The sequence below is a fragment of the Mastigoproctus giganteus genome, chromosome 6, assembly GCF_048544385.1.
Source record: "Mastigoproctus giganteus isolate SK-2022 chromosome 6, ASM4854438v1, whole genome shotgun sequence".
NCBI lineage: Eukaryota > Metazoa > Arthropoda > Arachnida > Uropygi > Thelyphonidae > Mastigoproctus > Mastigoproctus giganteus.
This window is the reverse complement of record NC_143580.1, coordinates 122,551,069-122,564,583: the sequence shown is the minus strand read 5'-3', so window position 1 is coordinate 122,564,583 and position 13,515 is coordinate 122,551,069. Positions and strand designations below refer to the sequence as shown.

The 13,515-nt window shown below is 37.4% G+C and overlaps 1 protein-coding gene across 1 annotated transcript in view; it reads left to right on the top strand.

Moving 5' to 3' along the window:
• The window catches only part of LOC150084551 (potassium voltage-gated channel subfamily KQT member 1-like), a 475,214-nt gene that overhangs the window by 211,797 nt on the left and 249,902 nt on the right, over nucleotides 1-13,515 (top strand). Inside the window, exon 11 of the mRNA XM_090376281.1 lies at nucleotides 7,149-7,265. Coding sequence (XP_090232407.1) covers nucleotides 7,149-7,265 — 117 coding nt within the window. The remainder of the gene's footprint in view (nucleotides 1-7,148; nucleotides 7,266-13,515) is intronic.

The following is a 13,515-nucleotide window of genomic DNA, read 5'->3' as shown; positions in this document are numbered from 1 at the left end:
GGTATACATGCACCTGTTTCTATTCTTAGCTACCCTAACACAACCCATGTGTTTACTTGTACCGCAATGACTACCAGCAGTCTCTGAAATATCCTGCATCTTGTTTTTCAGACTTCTGCTCATTTCAATAGAAGCAGTGCAAGAATCACTTCCACCTCTGCCAGTGGCTACTGTTAATCTATTAGTCCTTGTATCCCCCCCAACTAGCAGTTTTCCGACCCACCTAACACTGCCTCGACAGCATCAGCAAAAATTCTTGCACCCTTTCTATTTAAGTGTATCCCATCCCTGTAGAAGCAATCTCTCCTGTTAACAAGTACAGTCCAGTTTGTAAAGTACAGTTTACAAAGACAGAGTACCTAAGCACAGCGGAACATTCTGATGAATTGGAAGTTACACAGACTATGCATTTAAAACCTGTTGAATTTTTCCAGTAATTTGGATATAGATTATTATTATTACTATTATTATTATTAGCCATATAGTGCAAGGAAGCCGGAGGCTTATGTTGTACCAGCCAAAAAAAATTTCTGAGTCACCTGAGAGAGAGAGAGAGAGAGAGAGAGAAAATAGAAGGGAATTGCCAAGAAAGAGAAGAATGATGATATCCAGCTCAGAATTCTGAGTGAGCCAAGCCCATACCAGATTAACTAAACAAGGATTGAGGAAAGAGGAAGTTTACACATGAATTCATCACAGAAGATTCTTAGTGCCCTCAACTCTATATGATGAGACAACAATATCTCCTATAGAACTAAAAAACATATGGGACAACCGTTAGTGGAATCAGTACTTTGCTATGGCTGTGAGGTGTGCACACTGAAAGAGGGTGACAAAAAGAAGCTTAGGGCCATAGAGATGGACTACCTATGTCAGAGTTCTAGGGTTTCAAGGCTAGAGAGGATAACGAGTGAGGAAATAAGATGTATGTACGCAGATAAAGATATTATAGAATGAATAGAAAATAGGCGGTTGAGATGGTTTGGACATCTACTGCGTATGACTGAAGAGAGATGACCTAAAATTATATGTCCTCACCTTCTCTTCCCTTGGAAGAGAAGGTGAGGATGCCCAGAAAAACATGGAAAGAAGTTGCACTATCAGCCATGAGAAAGAGAAATTTGAAAGCTGAAGATGCCATGTCCAGCAAGTTTGGAAATTTGGAAATGACAAGCGGTGGGCGGGCGGGTACGCTGGTGTTGCATGATGACAACCCAGTTGCAAAGGGTTGTCATCATTGTTATTCTTTGCAATTGGGTTGTTGTCATTGCATCAGTGGGTGGGTACCTGCCCACCCGCTGATGAGGAGCCAATAAGCTCCGAAACGGTGCCGTATAGGTGATTGTATCTGCTGAGAATAAATAACAATAGTCTTCTTCTCTGGTGAAGCTTTACTTATTTGAGGTAGTGCAATACCATGGCAACTCATTGTGAAGGTATTTACAATATGAGATACACTTAATGATGCCAATTTACAACTACCTTATGTAGTTGGCTATGTACAGAAATGATGCAAATGTACCAACTTGTACATTAGTTAAATACATTTAATAACACATCAGTACATAACTATGTCGCTCTAATAATACAATTATTTTCAATTTCATCCAACCCTGGGGTCTTATTTATATTTAACTTGGAGCGCACAACCGTTAACCCACTTAAATTAAACAAGTCGGTGTCATTAGAACCCTGATAAGCTCTGTTTCCTTCTCCCCATAACCATAGCGTGATATGCAGTATCCTGTGCTTCACAGTCAGTTAAAAATAACTGATCAGTAATAGACTTGATAGTTGTATACCAATCACAGAAGTCTGAGTATGGCTGAGGCCCTGGTTAGTAGGAAACTTTTTAGAATTAAAAGGAAACAGTATCATAAGGCAATCTATTCTCATAAACTTAAGGCATGGCAAGATTTAGTGTTGTCTATTGGGAATAATGACCCATGGGGCTTATTATTTAAAATATGTAGAAATAAGTTAATATTTATAAATATGTTAATATTTAACTTATTTCTACATATTTTAAATAATAAGCCCCATGGGTCATTATTCCCAATAGCAACACTAAATCTTGCCATGTCTTGAGAATAGATTGCCTTATGGTACTGTTTCCTTTTAATTCTAAAAAGTTTCCTACTAACCAGGGCCTCAGCCATACTCCGACTTCTCAATCTCTGATACATTTTCCTCAGATTAACCATCTCCGATTTTAATTTAGATAACTCATCAGACCACCATGGTACATTGTATGCCCTATCTCTTCTTCTTGCAGCAAAGCTCAATGCATTATGCATAACTGATTTAAAAAAAAAAAAAAAAAAAAAAAATCAAAGTGCATTAAACGTATAGAAACTAAGTTTTGTAACTTCATTTGTATATTACTCCTCATTAAACTATCAAATCTATCCCAATTAATTATCCTGAAATTAAACCTTGAGCACTCCTGCAAATGTGTCTCAAATAACTGTCCATCCATCAAATTAATATAAAACACAATTGACCTATGATCACTACTAGTAAAATTAGTAGTTACATCCCAATGAAATAAAATAATATCCTACTTAATTGATAAGAAACCAAGGTTATATCAATATTACAGCTCCCATGAACATTATCAAAGTATAACTGGCGTACTATGGCCATAGTTGCCGATGCTCCTAATAAATCCCTAAACCAATAACAAATAAAAGTATAAGGTTTGTCAGGTAAATTAAATATATTCAAATTCTGACTCAGAATTTGTCATGAAAATTCTGATTTTTAGGAAGGTGATCTGCACAGAGTTCCTTTAAGCAGTATCCTTTTAGTTTTATCTGGGACTATTTTGAGTTTATGAACATTGGTCCACTGCTGAAGATTCTGTAGGGCCAAATTTGCTTGAGTTAATGTTCTGAATGGGAGTTCACCTTCACAATCAGAACCAGGTCATTTGCAAAGGCGGTGGCCTCTGTGTGTGTGTGTGAGGGGGAGAGAGAAAGAGAGATTGATCAGTATTTAGTACAACTATCCTTCCTCAACTTAAATTTATGCTCCCACATGTGTAATTTCAGCAAGAGGAAGAATACCATTCACATTCAGCTTACTCAATTCATTCAATGCCTTAAACACCTCAATCAGATTACCTCACAGGTGCCTAGTCTCCTGACATTGCAATTTGCAGAACTGAAGCCTTTCTAGGTAAGAGCACCCTTTTGTTCCCAATATGAACTGATGGGACTACAAGTCTCATCAGTTTATATGACATCCATTTAGGTCTAAGCCTTGAACAGTATTTTTTAGTTTTTATGAAATGCATAAAAGCTTCTGTGATTACTTCCCTGAATACTTCCCATTTAGAATTTGCTTTGAACATCATCAGTTGGTCCCACTGCATTGAATTTAAAAACAACTGTCTGAGACTGCTGTAGTCACCCTTACAAGAGAGCCTTTACCCTTGACAGTAGTTAATGTGTTTAATTAAATTCCACATTAGTACACTCTGATCACTGCCACTCAGTGGGGTATTTTATATCTAGATTTTTAATGCATGAAGAATCGCTGTTGATAACCAGATAAAGAGTATTGCTACCTCTCGTTGACTCTCTGACATGCTACTGTAGAAAATAGTTAACCAATAAATCTAAAAATCTCTTGCTAGTGTGTGAGTGACCAATCCACAAATTCCAGTCAACATCTGGAAAGTTAAAATCTCCCATTATAAGATATTCTGATTTACTGACCCGCTCTATTTCTGTGTATAGTTGTTTGGTATACTCGCCACAGTTATTAGGCCTATAGAACACACCAACTCTCATTTTGATTTCCCAATGCTTAAAAAAAAGAAATAAGGGTAAACTGCAGCCATGATCAACCCACTGCAGGATGGAAGCCTCCTCAACAATTCATGCTGAGGGAAATGGACCATAAGCTGCCACGCTGGTCCAGTGCGGGTTGGCAGATCGACCATATTTAGCAGTCAGGAGCTTGAACCCCGGTCTACTCAAAGAGTGTGTGCTGCTGCACTCCCACTCCTGACCACTTGGCTACAGATTTAACACTAAAAACAAGCAGTACTGCACTGGTCATCCATGTCAACTGTATGTTACATACAGGTGACATATCAACTTGGTTGCATATCAACATTAGTTGATATGCAACCAAGTTACAAAGGAGATTAGGCAGGCGAAGGCAGATTACGAGAAATCCTTGGCAAGGGATGCAAAGAAAAACAGCAAAGAGTTCTTTACTTATGTAAACTCTAGAAGGAAGAGGATGAATCAGATTGGTCCACTTGATATTGATGGGTCAAGTGTTGATGATCCTGCTCAGGTAGCTAACAAACTAAATGAATATTTTGCATCGACATTCACACATGAGGAGTTATTCAGCGAGGGGAATGCCAGAGGTGTATTCAACTCTAGCAGTAAGCTACAGAATCTTGAAATAACTGGGAGTAAAGTGGAGGAGAAACTGTTGAAGATAAACACAAGAAAGGCACCCGGGGTGGATGGGATCTATCCAGTTATATTAAAGGAGGCAGCAAAGGAAGTAAGCAAACCCTTAGCCATAATTATGAGAGCTTCCTTGGACTCAGGGGAGGTACCCATAGACTGGAAATGTGCAAATGTGACCCCAATTCACAAAGGAGGATCAAAGGCTGACACAAGTAATTATAGACCTGTGAGCTTAACTTCTGTTCCAGGAAAATTAATGGAGGCACTTATACTTGTGAAAGTGCTTTTTCATTAATGAACAATATCAAAAAAAAAAAAAAAAAAAAGACGATCGTTGAGGTCACATTTGGAAGAAAATTTGCGATTATCTTCATAATGGAGAAAGTAATTTCAAAGGTTTGCGGTCATCTCTTCAAAGTCAAGGTTCACACTTATAAGGTAATAAATATTAGCACCCAAAAATTTTAATGGAGAAATATAATTCTTGTATGCTTAATACGGCTAAAAAATTTATTTAAAAAATGCATTTTTAATCTTTAAGCAGAAAAATTTATATTTTCATATATGGTGCATGCATGTATTATAAGCTGCAAATTCTTGCTTTCTTAAAGCAAAAGGTTAAGAACCCCTGGTGTACATGCACATTGTAAGCTTACTTTAAAAAAAAAAAAAAAAAAAAAAAAAAACGCCTATACACGCAGTAAGAGTAGTTATAAGTTACTATGGAAATTTACGGGCGAGTCCATGATACGCGAAATTACGGTGAACATTTCAACTTTACAGAGGGGAGGTCAGTCAAAATTTCAGGGTATGCGGGGAAACATAGCGGATATATAAGGACGGGTTTCAATAGCGTTAAGTGAGTCGGGAAGAGTGATACAGGTGGTGTTAAAGGAAGAGGTAGTTCTAGAGAGGTAGTCTTGTCTTAGTAAGCATGGTCGTGGAATTATTGAAGATAGAAGTTAGTCGGGAAGCGGCGAGTTTTTGCTGGATATCGGAAAGGAGAATTTACCAACCAAAGGATAAGGCTTATCCGTAGTCAACTACGTTAAAAGCAGCCAAGAGGAGTCAAAGGGAAGTTCAGAATTAAAAGCCGGATATTAGATGTGGAAGTCGTCAAAGAAAGTGCGGGAAGGTCAAGGAGCTGATCCTAAAACACTGAGAAGTAAAACTTATTGTAAGTACTGTTTTGTATTATTGTTTCTAGTCATCCTAAATGGAAAGGAAAGGCATTCTGAAATCCTAAGTACGATTAATTTGTCTAGCCTAAGAAAAAGCTGGAATAACAAGTTGAAGATTGTAAAGGAACTATTAGTTAGATTAGAAAAGAGATATACTGTATGGATTTATTGTAATTGTTTTTCCCAGAGGGAAACTTCTGTAAAGGAGCTCTTATTCCGTTTAGTAAAGAGATATAGTGAATGGATTTGTTGTAATTGTTTTTCCCAGAGCTATTTTTTGTCTATTATTTTAACAAAACTTTTCATATTACTTCCATAATATGAAAAGTTTTGTTAATAAATCTTTGTATGTATCTAAGTCAGTTTCTATAATTAAACATGTTAAATTTATCCTGTGTGTTGTTCATTACCTCACTCAGATTCTAGCTAAGAATAATAGTAATACTAAAATTTTCTGAAGCAGTCAGTGGCCCAAAAGGATAACAAGAGTTACCTATTAAAATTAAAGTAGGCATTCTCCCTAAAATTAACGTAAGAAAGGAACTAAATAAGAAAAGCGGTCGCATACAATTGGCATGCCGGAACAAGGGAGAAGAGCGGACTTTACAACATGTTCTTACCCTTAATTAAGACACAGCCCATGTATTTACTTGTTCCACGATGACCCACAGCATGGCTTTACATTCCTGATACTGTGTTTTCCATGCTGCTCCATGTTACAATAGAAGCAGTGCAAGAATCACTTTCACCTCTTCCTATGGCTCTAGTTAATCTATTAGTCTGTGTTTCTCCACACACTAGTATTTTATAATGCTTTTGGGGGGGGGGTATTACCTCTAAAAGCACTGTAAGAGGAGTTTACAGTAAATATAATAATGCATACATCTTTAACTTTTAAATTGTTGCATGAAATTTTTATATTGCTTCAAAAACCAAGCCTATAGGAATGGAAGTGTGAGTATTCGGCACAGATAAAACCCACTCCTCATTTTCTTTGTCAGAAAAGTGGTGAAGAGCGCTTGTTCCTTGAGAAAGACTATATATCCCCCCCCCACACACACACAATGACCATTGCAGGATGAATACATCACTATTATTCCTCCAGTTATATTCACAAATGATTTAACGCACATGATAGTGAGATATCAGGTATCTTCATTGCCTGAACAGTCACAGGATTTCAACTTTCAAGAGAATTTTTGTGGATTGTCTTTGGACATGATATTTCATCAGAGAATCCTTTACTTTTGACATCAGAAGTAGTAATAAGGGTAGAATCACATTCCTACCTTCCAGATGTTGGTGAATTCATACCATGATATACAAGTACAGTGGTATGAATTTCACCAACATCTGGAATATACTCACTCTGAGTTTGGTCCTACACACATAGAACAAATATGATTAAAAGGACATAATAAGTGGTTTCTTTATGGTACATTAGAAATTCATTAATCTTTCTGTGTTAAAAATTATATAAATAATTTTTATGTTTTGTAAATATCTTAAATTAAATATATTTATTTTTCAGTGTTTATGGAGATGCTATGCTGCAGATAAGAGTTTTAGCTCTATTGCTACTTGGAAAATTCACCTAAAAGAGACACAGCAACAAATTACAAATAGTTCTTTTATTCCTCTCAGTAAGGTATGCCAAAAAAGTTTGAATTTAAAATAATGGATATACCGTATATATATATAGATTACAATAAACTAAATCATTTGAAATTAGCCTTATATATATATATCAAATTATGATACTGTGTATAAATTATGTAATTTATATAATGTGTAATTATTTAAGATATTATATGTTTATTCATATAGTAAAATGAATGAAGAAAGACTTAAAGAATAGACAAAAACGATGCAAGAAAGCAAGTTTATACAGCCCAACAAATAAAATTAAAAAACGCCTGGCATCATATCACATCACCTGATTACTGTCATCCACATTTATAATTTGACCAGACCTTCCTTAAATTTATTCACACTACCCAGTTCCACAACACCAGATGGAAGTTTGTTCTAACAACCAACTACCTGCTGACTGAAGACAAACTTCTGTACATCTAACCTACAACCATCCATCCATCCTCAGTTTGAATTTACAAATTCCAGTGTGTAGTTTCAGCAAGAGAAAGCATTCCATCAGCATTAAGCTTACTCAAGCTGTTCAAAGTCTTAAACACCTCACTCAGATTTCCTCACAAGTACCTAGTCTCCAGATGCTGTAATTTGCAGAAATTAATACCTTTTTTTGTTCTTTTACTAACTTGTTGCTCTTCTATGCACTCATTGTAGGTGGTAGATGACTTTCAGTAGGTGGGAGATGACTTTCATCAACCGGTGAAATACCACCACTTTGCTTATTGGAGGCTTGAAGTGGTGAAACCCATGTTTAGTCTCTAGAGCAAAGTTTCCGGCATCCCCCTCCCCCCATACTTCTCCTTCAACCCATGCACGGTACTAAGTACTATAGGTTTTGATACCTTTCGTGTTTGGGGTTTTCATAAAAAAAAAAAAAAAAAAATTCCAACAAAACTACATCCATCCTAAAATGAGCCTTATGGACAGACTTGTATGCAGTACTCGAATTGTGGCCTAGCCATTGCCTTATATAATGGGATAATCACTTCCTTATACCTGCTAGCAAAATTCCTGTATATCATTGATGAAACCCTGTGAAGAAAATGGTACATTAATCTGGAATTACTGCTACCCATGTGCAGTACCTTACATTGGTCAAGATTGAACTTCAATTGCCAAACCTTCTCAGTCCATCTGCCTAATTTTTTAGATCTTGTTGCAGTAATGTACTCTGATTACTGTCATCTATCACCCTGCCAAACTTCATATCATCTGAAAAATTAAGAATGATGAAGGCATATTAGGATATCAGGATATTAAGCCTGATATTCCTTCCTCAGTATCATCAATAAATATTGAAAACAACAACAAACCATGCACTGAATCCTAAGAACTGCACTAATCACATCTTTCCAAGAAAAGCAATGTCCATTGATAACCACTCTCTGTCTTCTCCCTCACCCATCCCTCTATTCCTAGCAGTAGCTTGTCCTTATGTCTCGCTGCTCCAGTTTGCACAGCAAGATCTTATGTGCAACAGTATTAAATGATTTTCTGAAATCAAAGTGTATGATATCAGAATTATTTTTTGCATCCAGTTCTTTTGTTACTGCATCATAGTATCCAATCAGTTTGGTCAGACAAGACTGCTCCTCAAGAAATCCATGCTGTAACTGCAGTATAAATACATTCCTGTCTAGATGGTCCTACATTACTTTTTTAACCAATGAATCCATTTATTTTTCCTGAAATGGAAGTCAAGCTAACAGGTCTGTAATGGCTCATGTTACCCTTTGATCTCCCTTTGTGAACTGGGAACATCTCCTTGTTTGTGACATATCCAGTCCATAGGGAACGTTCCTGAATCCAAGATGCTCTCGTAATTATGGCTAAAGGTTTTTTTATCTCATTTTGCTGCCTCCTCAACATCATTGGATAGATTCCATCAGCACCAGGTGCCTTTTTTTACTTTTAGCTTCAACGATTTCTCCTCCACTTTCCTCACAGTTATCACAAAATCATTTAATTTTTTTTTTACAATATGGTACACCTGGAATCCCAACCCCCTAATATGTCATGTGAGAATGTAGATGCATAATACCTATTCAGTTTGTCAAAAACTTGAGTAAGATAATCAGAAATTAAATCATTCACATTTAGTGGACCAATGTGATTCATCCCCATTTCTTCTACTGTTCATATAAATAAAGAAATCTTTGATGCTTTTCATTACATTCCTTTCCAGAGACTTCTGCCTTAGCTTGCCTAACTTCCTTTGTAACTTGATTGCCAACTAGTTTATATTTCCTGTAGACTTTTATATTGCTTGATAATTTCTATGCATCCCATGCATTTTTGTTCTCTGCCATGAGTCTCATTAATTCATCTGACATCCATTTGGGTCTATTCCTTGAATAGTATCTCTTAGTTAGCATAAAAACTATCACTTCTATGATTACTGTCCTGAATGCTTTCCATTTCGAATTTAACATCATCAGTTAATCCTACTGAAAGGAATTTAAAAATTGTCCATGACTACCCCGTATTCTTGGGCAATTTTTATGAAAGCAGAAGCCTTCCCCTTTGCCCTTGACAGTAGTTAAATCTTTAACTAAATTCCACATCAGTACACTGATCACTGCAACCTCGTGGGTCTTTTATATGCAGATTCTTAATGCATGGAAAGTCTCTGATAATTATCAGATCAGGAGTGTTGCATTATCTTGTTGCTTCTCTAACATGCTAGTGTAGAACTGTCATCGAGTAAATCTGCAGAAGTGCCTTATTAATGTGTGAATAACCAACCCATAATAGTTCAGTCAATATCTTGAAAGTTAAAATCCCCCATTATAAGATTTACTGGCACTGTCTGTCTGTCTTTCAGTGCAAATGTTTGTTATACTGATCCGTGTCATTATGCATAGGCATAATAACTCATTGCTGTCCTCATTTTTGTTTTCCCATTGCTTATGTCACACCAAACTGACTCGACATTTTATTGGTTGCTCACCAATGGCTTGATGTGCTGCCTAATTTTGTGCTTCTCAACCAATACCATGATCCTTCCCCCACCTGTTCTGTCTTTCTTTTCTGTAGTGATTCTATTCCTCATTTTCAAATTCTGCACCCTTATGTCTGAGTGACACCATGTACCCAATATCTCTACAATGTTTGCATTCGATGAAAACTAGCACTTCAAATTCATCAATTTATTTACTGTGTTCTTAGTGTAAGTGCAAGTATGTATGCAACTGTTTTTACACTTAATAACCCTGACACACTAACTTGATAACTTAATATCCTAGCTGGGATATTTGCTTGTTCCATAGGCTCCTTCAGCAGGTTTTGAAATCTCCTACACCATGTTTTACAGGTTGCTGCATCTTCCAGTAGCAGTGCAAGTCTCCCTCTCTCTCTTCCTCCGCCCCCAGCTAACAGTTTTTTAACCTGCCTAACACTGCTTTGATAGCATCAGCAAATATTCTTGCACCCCTTTTATTTTAGTGAATCTCATCTTTGTAAAAAAAAAAGTCTCTCCTATTAACGAGCCCAGCCACACAGAAAAATTCTACCTCATGAGCCTTGCACAGTCTCCAGGGCCTAACTGATTGATAAGGCCCTCAATTTAGTTTTTGTTTCTGATCAGAATTACACACATTCAATTTCAATCCAAACTTGCAGTTTTTTCTTAACATTGTCCTGTACCTGTTAATTAAATCCTCAGATCTCCAATTGTCAATATCATTAGTACCAACATATACAACAATATTACCTTTTGTGCCCTTAAATCATGATAGCTGCTCTATAGCATTAGCAAAGGCACATTATGCAAGAAACCAAGGTTATATAGCATCAGCCAAAAAAAAAAAAAAAAAAAAACATTCTCATTTCACCCATCCACTTGTGTAAAACGTTTGTCTAGTTCTGCCTTGAATCTATTTAAGCTATCAACTTCTACATGACAGATGAAAGTTTGTTCCAGCAATCAACCACCTGCTGCTTAAGGCAAACTTCTGCACATCTATCCTACAACTATCTTTCCTCAATTTGAATTTATGCCTTCTCAGGCGATTATTCTGAACAGAAGAAAGAATCCCATCAGCATTGAGCATGCTTAACCAAATACACCTCAATCAGATCACCTAGCAGGTGCCTAGTCTCCAAACACTGTAATTTGCAAAACTTAAGCCTTTCTTCATAAGTACAACCCTTTGTTCTATTCACTAATCCTGTTGCCCTTCTCTGTACTCCTTCCAGCAGCTCTACATCCTTCTTAAAATGAGGCCACTAGACCTGTATACAATACTCAAGGTGTGGCCTGACATATACAATGGAATAATCACCTTCTTATCCCTACTAGAAACATTCCTGTATATCATTGACAAGACATCATGAGCTACTCTTGCAGACAGTCTGCACTGCTCAGAAAACTTCATATCTGCCTGCACAATTACCCCAAGTCCTTTTCATTCTCTACCACTGTCAGTGTAGTACCACACAGTTGATACGTTACTCTGGGGTTACTGCTTCCCATATGCAGTACTTTACCTTTGTCAATGTTAAACTTCAGTTGCCACCTCTCAGCCCATCTGCTCAACTTTTCTAGATCCTGTTGCAGCAGTGTACTGTCATTAACAACCTTGCCGACCTTCATGTTGTCTGCAAACTTGGACTTTAAGCCTGGTATACCATCATCAATATCATTGATAAATACAGAAAACAACAATGGACCCAACACTGAACCCTGGGGGACTCCACTAATAACAGTCCACGAAGAACAGTGTCCATCGATTACCACTCTCTGTCTTCTCCCACTCAACGAACCCTTTATCCATAGCAGCAATTTGCCTCCAATGCCACACTGTTCCAATTTTTGCTGCAGTCTTCCAATGTGCAACAGTATCAAAAGCCTTTCTAAGATCCAAATATATAATATAAAAATTATTCTTTGCATCCATTTGCTTTGTGACCACATCATAGTATCCAATCAAATTGGTCAGACATTACTTCCCCTTAACAAATCCATGCTGTGTCCAAGCTATAACTGAAGTCTTCTCTAGATGATTTTGCAGTACTTCTTTAACCAGTGCCTCCATTAATTTCCCTTCAATAGAATCTAAACTAACATGTCAGTAATTACTTGTCATCCTTTTACCCTCCTTTGTGAATTGGGGTTACATTTGTACATTTCCAGTCCATGGGTACCTCCCCCTGAATCCAAGGAAGCTCTCATAATTATGGTTAAGGGTTTGCTTACTTCCTTTGCTGCCTCCTTTAACATAACTGGATAGATCCCATCCACCCCAGGTGCCTTTCTTATGTTAATCTTCAACAATTTCTCCTCCACTTTTCTCTCAGTTATTACAAAATCTTTAGCATTAAGCATTAGCATTAGTAGAGGCATTTGATGCAAGAAAGCAAGCTTATGCAGCATCAGCCAAAAAAAAAAAAAAAAAAAAAAAACCCACTTCCACTTCACCCCTCTGTTCGTTCAAAATACCTGTCCAGCTGAGCCTTAAACTTATTTAGGCTATCACCCTCCACCACAAGGGATGGAAGTCTGTTCCACCAACCAACCACCCGCTGGCTAAAGGCAAATTTCCGCATGTCTATCCTACCTCTGTCTTTCCTCAATTTGAATTTATGCCCTCTCAGGTGATTTTTCTGAGCTAGAGGAAGAATCCCATCAGCATTGAGCATGCTTAAACCATTCAAGGCTTTATACACCTCTATCAGATCACCTCGCTGGTGCCTAGTCTCCAGACACTGTAATTTGCAAAACTTAAGCCTTTCTTCATAAGAGCAACCCTTCGTTCTGTTCACTAACCTTGTTGCCCTTCTCTGTACTCGTTCCAGCAGCTCTACATCCTTCTTGAAATGAGGCCTCCACACCTGTATACAGTACTCTAGGTGTGGCCTGACCATTGCCTTATACAATGGAATAATCACCTCCTTATCCCTGCTGGAAAAATTCCTGTATATCATTGACAATACTCCATGAGCTACTCTTGCAGCCCGTCTGCACTGCTCAGAGAACTTCATATCTGCCTGCACAACAACCCCCACGTCCCTTTCATTCTCTACCACTGTCAGTGTAGTACCACAGAGCTGATACGTTGCTCTGGGGTTGCTGTTTCCCATGTGTAGTACTTTACATTTGTCAATGTTAAACTTCATTTGCCACCTCTCAGCCCATCTGCTCAACCTTTCCAGATCCTGTTGCAGCAGCATAGTGTCAGTAGTGTCCTTGACAACCCTGCCAACCTTTGTATCATCTGCAAACTTGGAAATTAAGCTTGATATACCAT